At 44.7% G+C, this 12,895-nt stretch overlaps 1 protein-coding gene across 12 annotated transcripts in view; it reads right to left on the reverse strand.

Moving 5' to 3' along the window:
- LOC118936570 (nuclear protein MDM1-like) overlaps window positions 1-12,327 on the reverse strand; it is a 38,176-nt gene extending 25,849 nt beyond the window's left edge. For 8 of the 12 annotated variants that reach the window (XR_005038465.1, XR_005038466.1, XR_005038462.1 and 5 more), the window contains exons 1-8: window positions 12,148-12,325; window positions 11,307-11,415; window positions 9,345-9,646; window positions 8,917-9,057; window positions 7,231-7,413; window positions 4,831-4,997; window positions 3,920-4,016; window positions 720-758 (exon numbers count right to left, since the gene is read on the reverse strand). Coding sequence is in view for 4 of the 12 variants with exons in the window: in XM_036956643.1 (XP_036812538.1) it covers window positions 720-758; window positions 3,920-4,016; window positions 4,831-4,997; window positions 7,231-7,413; window positions 8,917-9,057; window positions 9,345-9,646; window positions 11,307-11,415; window positions 12,148-12,165 (1,056 nt within the window). In the remaining 8 variants the exon portion in view is untranslated. Of the gene's footprint in view, window positions 1-719; window positions 759-3,919; window positions 4,017-4,830; window positions 4,998-7,230; window positions 7,414-8,916; window positions 9,058-9,344; window positions 9,647-11,306; window positions 11,416-11,908; window positions 12,055-12,147 lie in introns of those variants that run through there. The other 4 variants (XR_005038467.1, XM_036956647.1, XM_036956646.1 and 1 more) reach the window with 4 other exon arrangements.
- Window positions 12,328-12,895: the final 568 nt, after the last annotated feature.

The following is a 12,895-nucleotide window of genomic DNA, read 5'->3' on the forward strand; positions in this document are numbered from 1 at the left end:
ATGAGGCCTTTCTGAAACTCTACAATCTCAGGCCTAGATCTCAGGTATGAGACCTTTCTGAAACTCAACAATCTCAGGCCTAGATCTCAGGTATGAGACCATTCTGAAACTCAACAATCTCAGGCCTAGATCTCAGCTATGACGCCTTTCTGAAACTCAACAATCTCAGGCCTAGATCTCAGCTATGAGGCCTTTCTGAAACTCAACAATCTCAGGCCTAGATCTCAGCTATGAGGCCTTTCTGAAACTCAACAATCTCAGGCCTAGATCTCAGGTATGAGGTCTTTCTGAAACTCAACAATCTCAGGCCTAGATCTCAGGTATGAGGCCTTTCTGAAACTCAACAATCTCAGGCCTAGATCTCAGGTATGAGGCCTTTCTGAAACTCAACAATCTCAGGCCTAGATCTCAGCTATGAGGTCTTTCTGAAACTCAACAATCTCAGGCCTAGATCTCAGGTATGAGGCCTTTCTGAAACTCAACAATCTCAGGCCTAGATCTCAGGTATGAGGCCTTTCTGAAACTCTACAATGGAAACTCTTTTTTTGCCCATTGTATTGTTTCTAAGGTGGATACACAGGTGTTCTGTTCACTCATGTATCATCACTCAGTTTGATGTCAACGTGAGAGGAGGGATGGGGGGGGGGGGGGGGTCATTGCCAACAGCCAAAAGAGAAGGAAGGTACAGTAGAACAGCGGGGAGACTAGGACCGTGTTACCTCGTGATACCAAACGTGACTATGCTGACTGTCACGCCCCTGCAATGGAGGATGGGAAGAGAGAATGTGTTAAAGAGACTCCATATAAATGACATTTACTTAGAGACTGTAGGTCATTACTTTATACAATAACTACACTGACCTCCTCTACTGTGGTAGACAGGGTAATAACTACACTGACCTCCTCTACTGTGGTAGACAGGGTAATAACTACACTGACCTCCTCTACTGTGGTAGACACTGTAGTAACTACACTGACCTCCTCTACTGTGGTAGACACTGTAATAACTACACTGACCTCCTCTACTGTGGTAGACACTGTAGTAACTACACTGACCTCCTCTACTGTGGTAGACAGGGTAATAACTACACTGACCTCCTCTACTGTGGTAGACACTGTAATAACTACACTGACCTCCTCTACTGTGGTAGACAGGGTAATAACTACACTGACCTCCTCTACTGTGGTAGACAGGGGAGTAACTACACTGACCTCCTCTACTGTGGTAGACAGGGGAGTAACTACACTGACCTCCTCTACTGTGGTAGACAGGGTAATAACTACACTGACCACCTCTACTGTGGTAGACAGGGGAGTAACTACACTGACCTCCTCTACTGTGGTAGACAGGGTAATAACTACACTGACCTCCTCTACTGTGGTAGACACTGTAATAACTACACTGACCTCCTCTACTGTGGTAGACACTGTAATAACTACACTGACCTCCTCTACTGTGGTAGACACTGTAATAACTACACTGACCTCCTCTCCTACTGTGGTAGACACTGTAATAACTACACTGACCTCCTCTCCTACTGTGGTAGACACTATAATAACTACACTGACCTCCTCTCCTACTGTGGTAGACACTGTAATAACTACACTGACCTCCTCTCCTACTGTGGTAGAAACTGTAATAACTACACTGACCTCCTCTCCTACCGTGGTAGACAGGGTAATAACTACACTGACCTCCTCTCCTACTGTGGTAGACACTGTAATAACTACACTGACCTCCTCTCCTACTGTGGTAGAAACTGGAATAACTACACTGACCTCCTCTCCTACCGTGGTAGACAGGGTAATAACTACACTGACCTCCTCTCCTACCGTGGTAGACGCTGTAATAACTACACTGACCTCCTCTACTGTGGTAGACACTGTAATAACTACACTGACCTCCTCTCCTACTGTGGTAGACACTGCAATAACTACACTGACCTCCTCTACTGTGGTAGACAGGGTAATAACTACACTGACCTCCTCTACTGTGGTAGACACTGTAATAACTACACTGACCTCCTCTCCTACTGTGGTAGACAGGGTAATAACTACACTGACCTCCTCTCCTACTGCGGTAGACAGGGTAATAACTACACTGACCTCCTCTCCTACTGTGGTAGACACTATAATAACTACACTGACCTCCTCTCCTACTGTGGTAGACACTGTAGTAACTACACTGACCTCCTCTCCTAGTGGTAGATACTGTAATAACACACTGACCTCCTCTACTGTGGTAGACAGGGTAATAACACACTGACCTCCTCTCCTACTGTGGTAGACAGGGTAATAACTACACTGACCTCCTCTCCTACTGTGGTAGACACTATAATAACTACACTGACCTCCTCTCCTACTGTGGTAGACACTGTAATAACACACTGACCTCCTCTCCTACTGTGGTAGACACTGTAATAACACACTGACCTCCTCTCCTACTGTGGTAGACACTGTAATAACACACTGACCTCCTCTCCTACTGTGGAAGACACTGTAATAACACACTGACCTCCTCTCCTACTGTGGTAGACACTGTAATAACTACACTGACCTCCTCTCCTACTGTGGTAGATACTGTAATAACTACACTGACCTCCTCTCCTAGTGGTAGATACTGTAATAACTACACTGACCTCCTCTCCTACTGTAGTAGACACTGTAATAACTACACTGACCTCCTCTCCTACTGTGGTAGACACTGTAATAACACACTGACCTCCTCTCCTACTGTGGTAGACACTGTAATAACACACTGACCTCCTCTCCTACTGCGGTAGACAGGGTAATAACACACTGACCTCCTCTCCTAGTGGTAGATACTGTAATAACTACACTGACCTCCTCTCCTACTGTGGTAAACAGGGTAATAACTACACTGACCTCCTCTCCTACTGTAGTAGACAGGGTAATAACACACTGACCTCCTCTCCTACTGTGGTAGACACTGTAATAACTACACTGACCTCCTCTCCTACTGTGGTAGACACTGTAATAACACACTGACCTCCTCTCCTACTGTAGTAGATACTGTAATAACTACACTGACCTCCTCTCCTACTGTAGTAGACACTGTAATAACACACTGACCTCCTCTCCTACCGTGGTAGACAGGGTAATAACACACTGACCTCCTCTCCTACTGTGGTAGACACTGTAATAACACACTGACCTCCTCTCCTACTGCGGTAGACAGGGTAATAACACACTGACCTCCTCTCCTAGTGGTAGATACTGTAATAACTACACTGACCTCCTCTCCTACTGTGGTAAACAGGGTAATAACTACACTGACCTCCTCTCCTACTGTAGTAGACAGGGTAATAACACACTGACCTCCTCTCCTACTGTGGTAGACACTATAATAACTACACTGACCTCCTCTCCTACTGTGGTAGACAGGGTAATAACTACACTGACCTCCTCTCCTACTGTGGTAGACAGGGTAATAACTACACTGACCTCCTCTCCTACTGTGGTAGACACTATAATAACTACACTGACCTCCTCTCCTACTGTGGTAAACAGGGTAATAACACACTGACCTCCTCTCCTACTGTGGTAGACACTGTAATAACTACACTGACCTCCTCTCCTACTGTGGTAAACAGGGTAATAACACACTGACCTCCTCTCCTACTGTGGTAGACACTGTAATAACTACACTGACCTCCTCTCCTACTGTGGTAGACACTGTAATAACTACACTGACCTCCTCTACTGTGGTAGACAGGGGAGTAACTACACTGACCTCCTCTCCTACTGTGGTAGACAGGGTAATAACTACACTGACCTCCTCTCCTACTGTAGTAGACACTGTAATAACACACTGACCTCCTCTCCTACTGTAGTAGACACTGTAATAACACACTGACCTCCTCTCCTACTGTAGTAGACACTGTAATAACACACTGACCTCCTCTCCTACTGTGGAAGCCTTGACCCAGGCGCCGTCCTTGTACATGTAGTTCAGTGGAGAGCGGAAGTTGGCATTATACTCTGATTTCACCTTTCTGGAGAGAGGGACAGAAATACACAGAGACAGGCCAAGTCAGATTATGTCTATTCAGTGATCGTTTAGCATTGCACTTGGCATTATGATTTATAAACTCAAATGTATTTGTTGAATAGGTCACATGTGAATGACCAAACTCTGCTGCTGTCCATTGGAGAAGTTCCATGTGAGAGAGAGAGAGAGAGAGAGAGAGAGAGAGAGAGAGAGAGAGAGAGAGAGAGAGAGAGAGAGAGAGAGAGAGAGTGCAGAGAGAGAGTGCAGAGAGAGAGTGCAGAGAGAGAGAGAGAGAGAGAGAGTGCAGAGAGAGAGAGAGAGAGAGAGAGAGAGAGCAGAGAGCAGAGAGCAGAGAGAGAGAGAGAGAGAGAGAGAGAGACACAGAGAGAGACACAGAGAGAGAGACACAGCGAGAGAGACACAGAGAGAGAGAGAGAGAGAGACACAGAGAGAGAGAGAGAGAGAGAGAGAGAGAGAGAGAGAGAGAGAGAGAGAGCAGTGTTACTGGTAATTATTACCAAAATACTGCATGACACATAGCAGGAAGTGAAGATGGAAAGAGACAATATACAATACATGAGAGTTCCTATTACTGACAGGTTGCCTCTCTCTTTCCCCTCCTACTTCCCCTTCCCCACCCCTGACCTCTGACTCCAGGTGAAGTTTCCCAAAGGGACAGGTCTAGGATCAGCTCCCCCTCCCCCTAATCCTACCCTTAACAGTTAGTGGGAAGAATGCTAAATGAACCCAGGATCAGCGTGTCGAGGTGACTTCACCCTCCATCATACCCTGTAATCACAACTGACCGCTGATCTCACCTGTGGGGAAGATGTGCCTTCTGGGGGCTCTGTGACTTCACTTCCTGGTCCGCCAGCTGCTCCCGAGGCTGTGGAACTGGAATATTCTCCTCCACGATGCTGGACTTTCTCTCTCCCTCTTCCCTCTTCTTCTTCCGCTCTTCCCTCTTTCTCTCTCTCTCTTCCCTCTTTCAGGACAGAACAGAGCCATTCGTAAATATTACGCTGGACTTTCTCTCTCTCTCTTCCCTCTTCTTCCTCCGCTTTCTCTGATGTCATCATCGCAACAGAACAGAACAGAGCCATTCGTAAAGGCCGCATCGTTCCAAATGGCACCCTATTCCCTACATAGTGCACTACTTTTGACCAGAGCCCTTATATAGGGAATAGGGTGCCATTTGGGATGCAATCCAGTCAGTCAGTCAGAGGAACCTGGGTATAAAACCAGTGGAACCAGTACGGAAATACCACCAAACCTCCTGTACACTCCAGTGGGTGTATCCAGAGTGGCATGTGGAGAACATTATCTAAATAACTGGTTTATTTACTTCCATATTGGACGTTCTAGGTGTTCATTGTATTCCTCTTCCATATTGGACGTTCTAGGTGTTCATTGTATTCCCCTTTCATATTGGACGTTCTAGGTGTTCATTGTATTCCCCTTTCATATTGGACGTTCTAGGTGTTCATTGTATTCCCCTTTCATATTGGACGTTCTAGGTGTTCATTGTATTCCCCTTTCATATTGGACGTTCTAGGTGTTCATTGTATTCCCCTTTCATATTGGACGTTCTAGGTGTTCATTGTATTCCCCTTTCATATTGGACGTTCTAGGTGTTCATTGTATTCCCCTTTCATATTGGACGTTCTAGGTGTTCATTGTATTCCCCTTTCATATTGGACGTTCTAGGTGTTCATTGTATTCCCCTTTCATATTGGACGTTCTAGGTGTTCATTGTATTCCTCTTTCATATTGGACGTTCTAAGGGTGTGTATTGTATCCCCCTTTCATATTGGACGTTCTAGGTGTTCATTGTATTCCTCTTTCATATTGGACGTTCTAAGGGTGTGTATTGTATTCCCCTTCCATATTGGACGTTCTAGGTGTTCATTGTATTCCTCTTTCATATTGGACGTTCTAGGTGTTCATTGTATTCCTCTTTCATATTGGAGGTTCTAGGTGTTCATTGTATTCCTCTTTCATATTGGACGTTCTAGGTGTTCATTGTATTCCTCTTTCATATTGGACGTTCTAGGTGTTCATTGTATTCCTCTTCCATATTGGACGTTCTAGGTGTTCATTGTATTCCTCTTTCATATTGGACGTTCTAGGTGTTCATTGTATTCCCCTTTCATATTGGACGTTCTAGGTGTTCATTGTATTCCCCTTTCATATTGGACGTTCTAGGTGTTCATTGTATTCCTCTTCCATATTGGACGTTCTAGGTGTTCATTGTATTCCTCTTTCATATTGGACGTTCTAGGTGTTCATTGTATTCCTCTTTCATATTGGACGTTCTAGGTGTTCATTGTATTCCTCTTTCATATTGGACGTTCTAGGTGTTCATTGTATTCCTCTTTCATATTGGACGTTCTAGGTGTTCATTGTATTCCCCTTTCATATTGGACGTTCTAGGTGTTCATTGTATTCCTCTTTCATATTGGACGTTCTAGGTGTTCATTGTATTCCTCTTTCATATTGGACGTTCTAGGTGTTCATTGTATTCCTCTTTCATATTGGACGTTCTAGGTGTTCATTGTATTCCTCTTTCATATTGGACGTTCTAGGTGTTCATTGTATTCCTCTTTCATATTGGACGTTCTAGGTGTTCATTGTATTCCTCTTCCATATTGGACGTTCTAGGTGTTCATTGTATTCCCCTTTCATATTGGACGTTCTAGGTGTTCATTGTATTCCTCTTTCATATTGGACGTTCTAGGTGTTCATTGTATTCCTCTTTCATATTGGACATTCTAGGTGTTCATTGTATTCCTCTTTCATATTGGACGTTCTAGGTGTTCATTGTATTCCTCTTCCATATTGGACGTTCTAGGTGTTCATTGTATTCCTCCAAGGGTTTTTTTGAAATGTCAATAAACAGAGAAAAACCTTGCTAGTCTATGTCCTTATGTATCCTGATCTTCCCAGAAATCAGTGACAACTACTTGTTATAAGTAAGTAGGGCTATCTGCTTCCTTATTGAAATACAAAAGGTACCGTTGAAGATATTGCCAACGCTGGGAGTATTATATTGTGGCCTAATCTTGGCACTCAGAATCAGATCATGTTTGAGTGCTGGTCTCTGGCCAGCTACGACACACGTTCGTAAAGTCTGTTACATAAGAGGTTGAATAAATCGATTACCAGATCAAAGATTGAGTTGTAGTGTGGCGTGTGGACTGACTGGAACTCGGAAGTACCTTTGATGCTTTCTCGGGTGAAACGTTCTCTCTCTGGAACGGAGGCACCTGGTCTACGTCGCTGCGTAGCCGTGGTCCTCTGGGAGGAGGAGAGGCTTTAAAGTTCCTGCTGTACTCGCTCTCCAACACCACCACCGGGTTAGACTTGAAAGGAGGGATGGAACGGTGGCTGGTGTACAGCATCTGAAGAAGAAGACCATGCAAGGAAATATACTGTAACTGTCATAGTTGATTCATACTCAAATACTCTGCTACCATCTACTGGCTGTTTGACGAAACAGCATCTCTGCTCCACAGCTTGGGTAGATTGCCTACCTCTCAAACTAGTCATTTCGTTTTGAAAACCAGACCCTAGGCAACACACTGACTGACGTCTGGTTTCAATGATGGACTCTTTTGGCATAGAGGAACTACGTCACTTCCTACGTCACTTCCTACGTCACTTCCTACGTCACGACTTTATCCTCTTGAATAAAATACTAAATAGTAGCTAGCAAGATGGAGATCACAGAGGTTATATTTCGCAAGTAGATACCTACTCAGGTTGTACAACTGAATGCCTTCAACTGAAATGTGTCTTCCTCATTTAACCCCACCCCTCTGAATCAGAGAGGTGTGTCTTCCTCATTTAACCCCACCCCTCTGAATCAGAGAGGTGTGTCTTCCTCATTTAACCCCACCCCTCTGAATCAGAGAGGTGTGTCTTCCTCATTTAACCCACCCCTCTGAATCAGAGAGGTGCGGGGGGGGGGGGGGGGGGGGGGGGCTGCCTTAATCAACATCCACATCTTTGGCACCCGGGGAACAGTGGGTTAACAGCCTTGGGTTAACATCAACTACCTCAACTACCTCAACTAAAACCACTGCAAAGTTTGGTTTTAAATCACAGCGTTCTGGCATGTCCGCCTCGTGATTTGTTATGAGAGTCCCCAGAACTGTCCCCCCCCCCCCCCAAACCCCTTATCGACGTAGGTCATGATGTAGTTCCTCTAGGCCAACAGACCCTCATTAAAACCTGGTCCTAGTCACCGTGTTGCCCTCGGTCGGGTTTTCAACAGACTCCCTCATTAAAACCAGGCCCTAGTCACTGTGTTGTCTACGGTCGGGTTTTCAGAAGACTCCCTCATTAAAACCAGGTCCTAGTCACTGTGTTGCCCTCGGTCGGGTTTTCAACAGACTCCCTCATTAAAACCAGGCCCTAGTCACTGTGTTGTCTACGGTCGGGTTTTCAGAAGACTCCCTCATTAAAACCAGGTCCTAGTCACTGTGTTGCCCTCAGTCGGGTTTTCAACAGACCCTCATTAAAACCAGGCCCTAGTCACTGTGTTGCCCTCGGTCGGGTTTTCAACAGACCCTCATTAAAACCAGGTCCTAGTCACTGTGTTGTCTACAATCGGGTTTTCAAGACTAACTAGTAATGGGGCAGAATGGGTGACCAACCCTGGGTTCAGGGTGTAACATGAAGCAGTGAATCATACTTAATAGGTGTGCATTGGGCCCCTCTATGACCAGGAAATGCCTACACATGTCAAATGTGTGACTATCAGGGCTTTAACGTGGATGTGTTGGCGTTCAGAAAAGACGAGGATATGAGCGGAACATCTGGGCTTTAACGTGGATGTTATGGATGTTTGGGGTTGTATATACGTGCAGACAAGACGAGGATATGAGTGGAACAACTAACACCTGCTCTGCAGCCAGCAGTGGGGAGGCGTGGCCAGCTACAGGTGTCTTCCACGGAAACTGTTTCCTGTACTCCGAGTTCAGTAGTCCGGTCCTCTGTCCAGACGACTTCAGCCCTGCCTTCCTCCTCAACACGTAGTCGACCTGGAATCACATTTCTCACTTTACTACACAGGTCACCAGTAATAACTCACTTGTGCGGTCATCGTAAAATAAGAATTTGTTTTTAACTGACTTGGTTAAATTTAAAAAATGAACTGTCTGCTGCACAGGCCACGGGGCTGCTTAGAAGGCCTGGGTCAAACACGTGTGTCAAACGGTCCTTTCAAATACATTGATTTAGTTTTCCTGGTACAACGGAGCCAATAGAATAGTCTCAAAAGTGCAAGCTAAATCGAGAACATGCAGAAATATATAACAACCATTCTCACCCCGTTGAAAGCTTGGTCCTGTCTCTCTACAGTAGCCAGGGGGCTCCGGGTGTGGGTCTGGCCCTGGAGAGTGGTCGGGCCTCGTTGGGGGTCCCCTGGAGGAGGGGGACCCCTAGGGGCCAGAGGGGTGTGGACTCTCTCTGGGGTAGGAGCCAGGGGAGAGGTACCAGGTCTGGGGGTCTCATCTCGTCTCTGTGGGGGCTCTGTGGTGGTGGGGTTCCATTGGAAGGAGCTGGACACCTGGGGCGTGTGGGAGGAGGGCACCTTCCTTTTGGACAGAAACTGAGGCTCTCGACTGATACCTGGTGTAATATGGATGACAGAGAGATGATAGTTTCTCTACTGATACCTGGTGTAATATGAATGACAGAAGGACAGATGATAGTGTCTCTACTGATACCTGGTGTAATATGGATGACAGAAGGAGAGATGATAGTATCTCTACTGATACCTGGTGTAATATGGATGACAGAGAGATGATAGTGTCTCTACTGATACCTGGTGTAATATGGATGACAGAAGGCCAGATGATAGTGTCTCTACTGATACCTGGTGTAATATGGATGACAGAGAGATGATAGCTTCTCGACTGATACCTGGTGTAATATGGATGACAGAGAGATGATAGTGTCTCGACTGATACCTGGTGTAATATGGATGACGGAAGGACAGACGATAGTTTCTCTACTGATACCTGGTGTAATATGGATGACAGAGAGATGATAGTTTCTCGACTGATACCTGGTGTAATATGGATGACAGAAGGAGAGATGATAGTGTCTCTACTGATACCTGGTGTAATATGGATGACAGAAGGAGAGATGATAGTATCTCTACTGATACCTGGTGTAATATGGATGACAGAGAGATGATAGTGTCTCTACTGATACCTGGTGTAATATGGATGACAGAAGGCCAGATGATAGTGTCTCTACTGATACCTGGTGTAATATGGATGACAGAGAGATGATAGCTTCTCGACTGATACCTGGTGTAATATGGATGACAGAGAGATGATAGTGTCTCGACTGATACCTGGTGTAATATGGATGACGGAAGGACAGACGATAGTTTCTCTACTGATACCTGGTGTAATATGGATGACAGAGAGATGATAGTTTCTCGACTGATACCTGGTGTAATATGGATGACAGAAGGAGAGATGATAGTTGACCATGTGACTCAGGTGGTAGAGCACGGTTCTTACAAAGCCAGGGTTGTGGGTTCTATTCCCACGGAGGACCAGTATGATAATGTATTCACTCACTACGACTAAACTGTAAATAGTCAAATAAGAATAGTAGAGCTGCGCTCAGTGTTTTAAAGATGAAGATGCACGACAGGAATATGAATGATGTGTGATATGTTAACTTGGCATATTATACTGTTACCGGACCCCTTTCTGTTTTTGCAAAGATTGCTGCAGGAAGTGCAATACACGCAAGCTCGTGACAGAACGAACACACAAAAACACACCTCTATTTACATGTTGTTTATGAGTGCTTTTCACACTACTTTTGGATTATAACTGGATTTTAAGGCTTGTATATGAATGTCCTGCTTAATATAATGTGTGTGTCATCATCGCAAATTCGACTGCATTATACTTCTATTTAAAAACACTTGAACTTCAACCAGTAAAATGTCTCTTTGTCTAGCTTTCGCTACATGCTACAGTATGTCAATGAGCGTTAACATTCTAGCCAACACCTACCGCATCCAAAATAGTTATTTATCAAAGTTCACATCCAAATATAATCGTAGCGACTGTTCAAGCAAGAATCAAAACATCATTGTAAGATGATAAGAACCTAAAAAGTTATTTTGTTTAGAAGTAATAAAAACATTCAGGCTGTGTTGAAGGGGTTGCAGATGGCGACCAAGAGTCGCGTGCATCTGTGCGTGACGTCAGTGTGTCGTGTACTGGAAAAGGGTCTTTATCAATCAATCAATCAATCTTACCCATCTGGTCAGATCGAAGTCCAGCTAAGCGCATCCGTCGCTGCGGAGAGGCGCTTCTGGAGCGGGTAGCGACTCGGTCTTTAAATTTCTTCTTGTACTCACTGATGCCCTGTGCATGTGAGTATCCAAAACATTAGTAAATAGCATAGGAATACATGACTTACTATATTGTTTAAGTGGGAGATATTTAGCAAATAGCATGCCTTTAAAAGGACTGTAAGCATCATGCATGCACAAACGTTTGCATGATTCGTGTTGGTCAGATGTTTCCTAGGAAACCGATTGGCTGCATTCGTTTGAATGAAATCTGTGAACTGAGTTTGCAGCTACAGGCATATCTAGCAAGTGTACAGCTGTCTAGGTCACAGTTTATAAACCAGACTGTACCACTGTCTTCATCTAGGCTGATTAATCATACTAACGCAATAAACCACGTATCTCTATGTATCAATAAAAACAGGAAATAGCCACTGTTAGCTAGTTTACATGAGCTTATCCGCTGTATACCATTGTAACGTGTTAGGAAACACTTAGCTAAACCAAGCTAATAACCGACACCTTGGACGTGGGACTTGGTTGTTTCCCCGTCTAGCTAACTATACCTGCAATCGTCGAAGATGGTTTATCCGATGTAATCGCAATGCACGATGTTAATAAACTAAACATTTTATTTGTGCGAATGAAACAATGTTTCCGTTTTCTTGTATCAGTCGAAACCTCTTCACCTCACTCAGGCGGTGACCCAGATTACTGCACGTGGTTGTTTCAAAAACACTGCGCTAACCAAAAGCCAAGAGTTGAATTTCTATACTCGTTCAATTTAAAAAGTAAATGTGTTTACCTTGAAATGTAGTGGCATTGTTCTGTTGGTTAAAATTCTGCAGGTGTTTGCGAGAACTGTGTCTGTGTTTTCCAGCTATGTTGTTATTGTTGTGAGGTGAAGTTACAAGGTATCTGGACGGTTACAGCAGCGGCTTTGAGTTGCCTTGGCAAAGCGTCGACCTGCGCATGCGTGATCAAACACGTTGTAATTTAGAGGGGTTGGTATCTAGTAGCTGTGTCAGACCTATGCTTAGAGGGGCTGATATCTAGTAGCTGTGTCAGACCTATGCTTAGAGGGGCTGATATCTAGTAGCTGTGTCAGACCTATGCTTAGAGGGGTTGATATCTAGTAGCTGTGTCAGACCTATGCTTAGAGGGGCTGATATCTAGTAGCTGTGTCGTCATGTGTCAGACCGATGCTTAGAGGGGCTGATATCTAGTAGCTGTGTCAGACCTATGCTTAGAGGGGCTGATATCTAGTAGCTGTGTCAGACCTATGCTTAGAGGGGTTGATATCTAGTAGCTGTGTCAGACCTATGCTTAGAGGGGCTGATATCTAGTAGCTGTGTCGACATGTCAGACCTATGCTTAGAGGGGCTGATATCTAGTAGCTGTGTCAGACCTATGCTTAGAGGGGTTGATATCTAGTAGCTGTGTCGACATGTGTCAGACCTATGCTTAGAGGGATTGATATCTAGTAGCTGTGTCGACATGTCAGACCTATGCTTAGAGGGATTGATATCTAGTAGCTGTGTAGACATGTGTCA

Source organism: Oncorhynchus mykiss, chromosome 21, assembly GCF_013265735.2.
Source record: "Oncorhynchus mykiss isolate Arlee chromosome 21, USDA_OmykA_1.1, whole genome shotgun sequence".
Taxonomy (NCBI): Eukaryota; Metazoa; Chordata; class Actinopteri; order Salmoniformes; family Salmonidae; genus Oncorhynchus; species Oncorhynchus mykiss.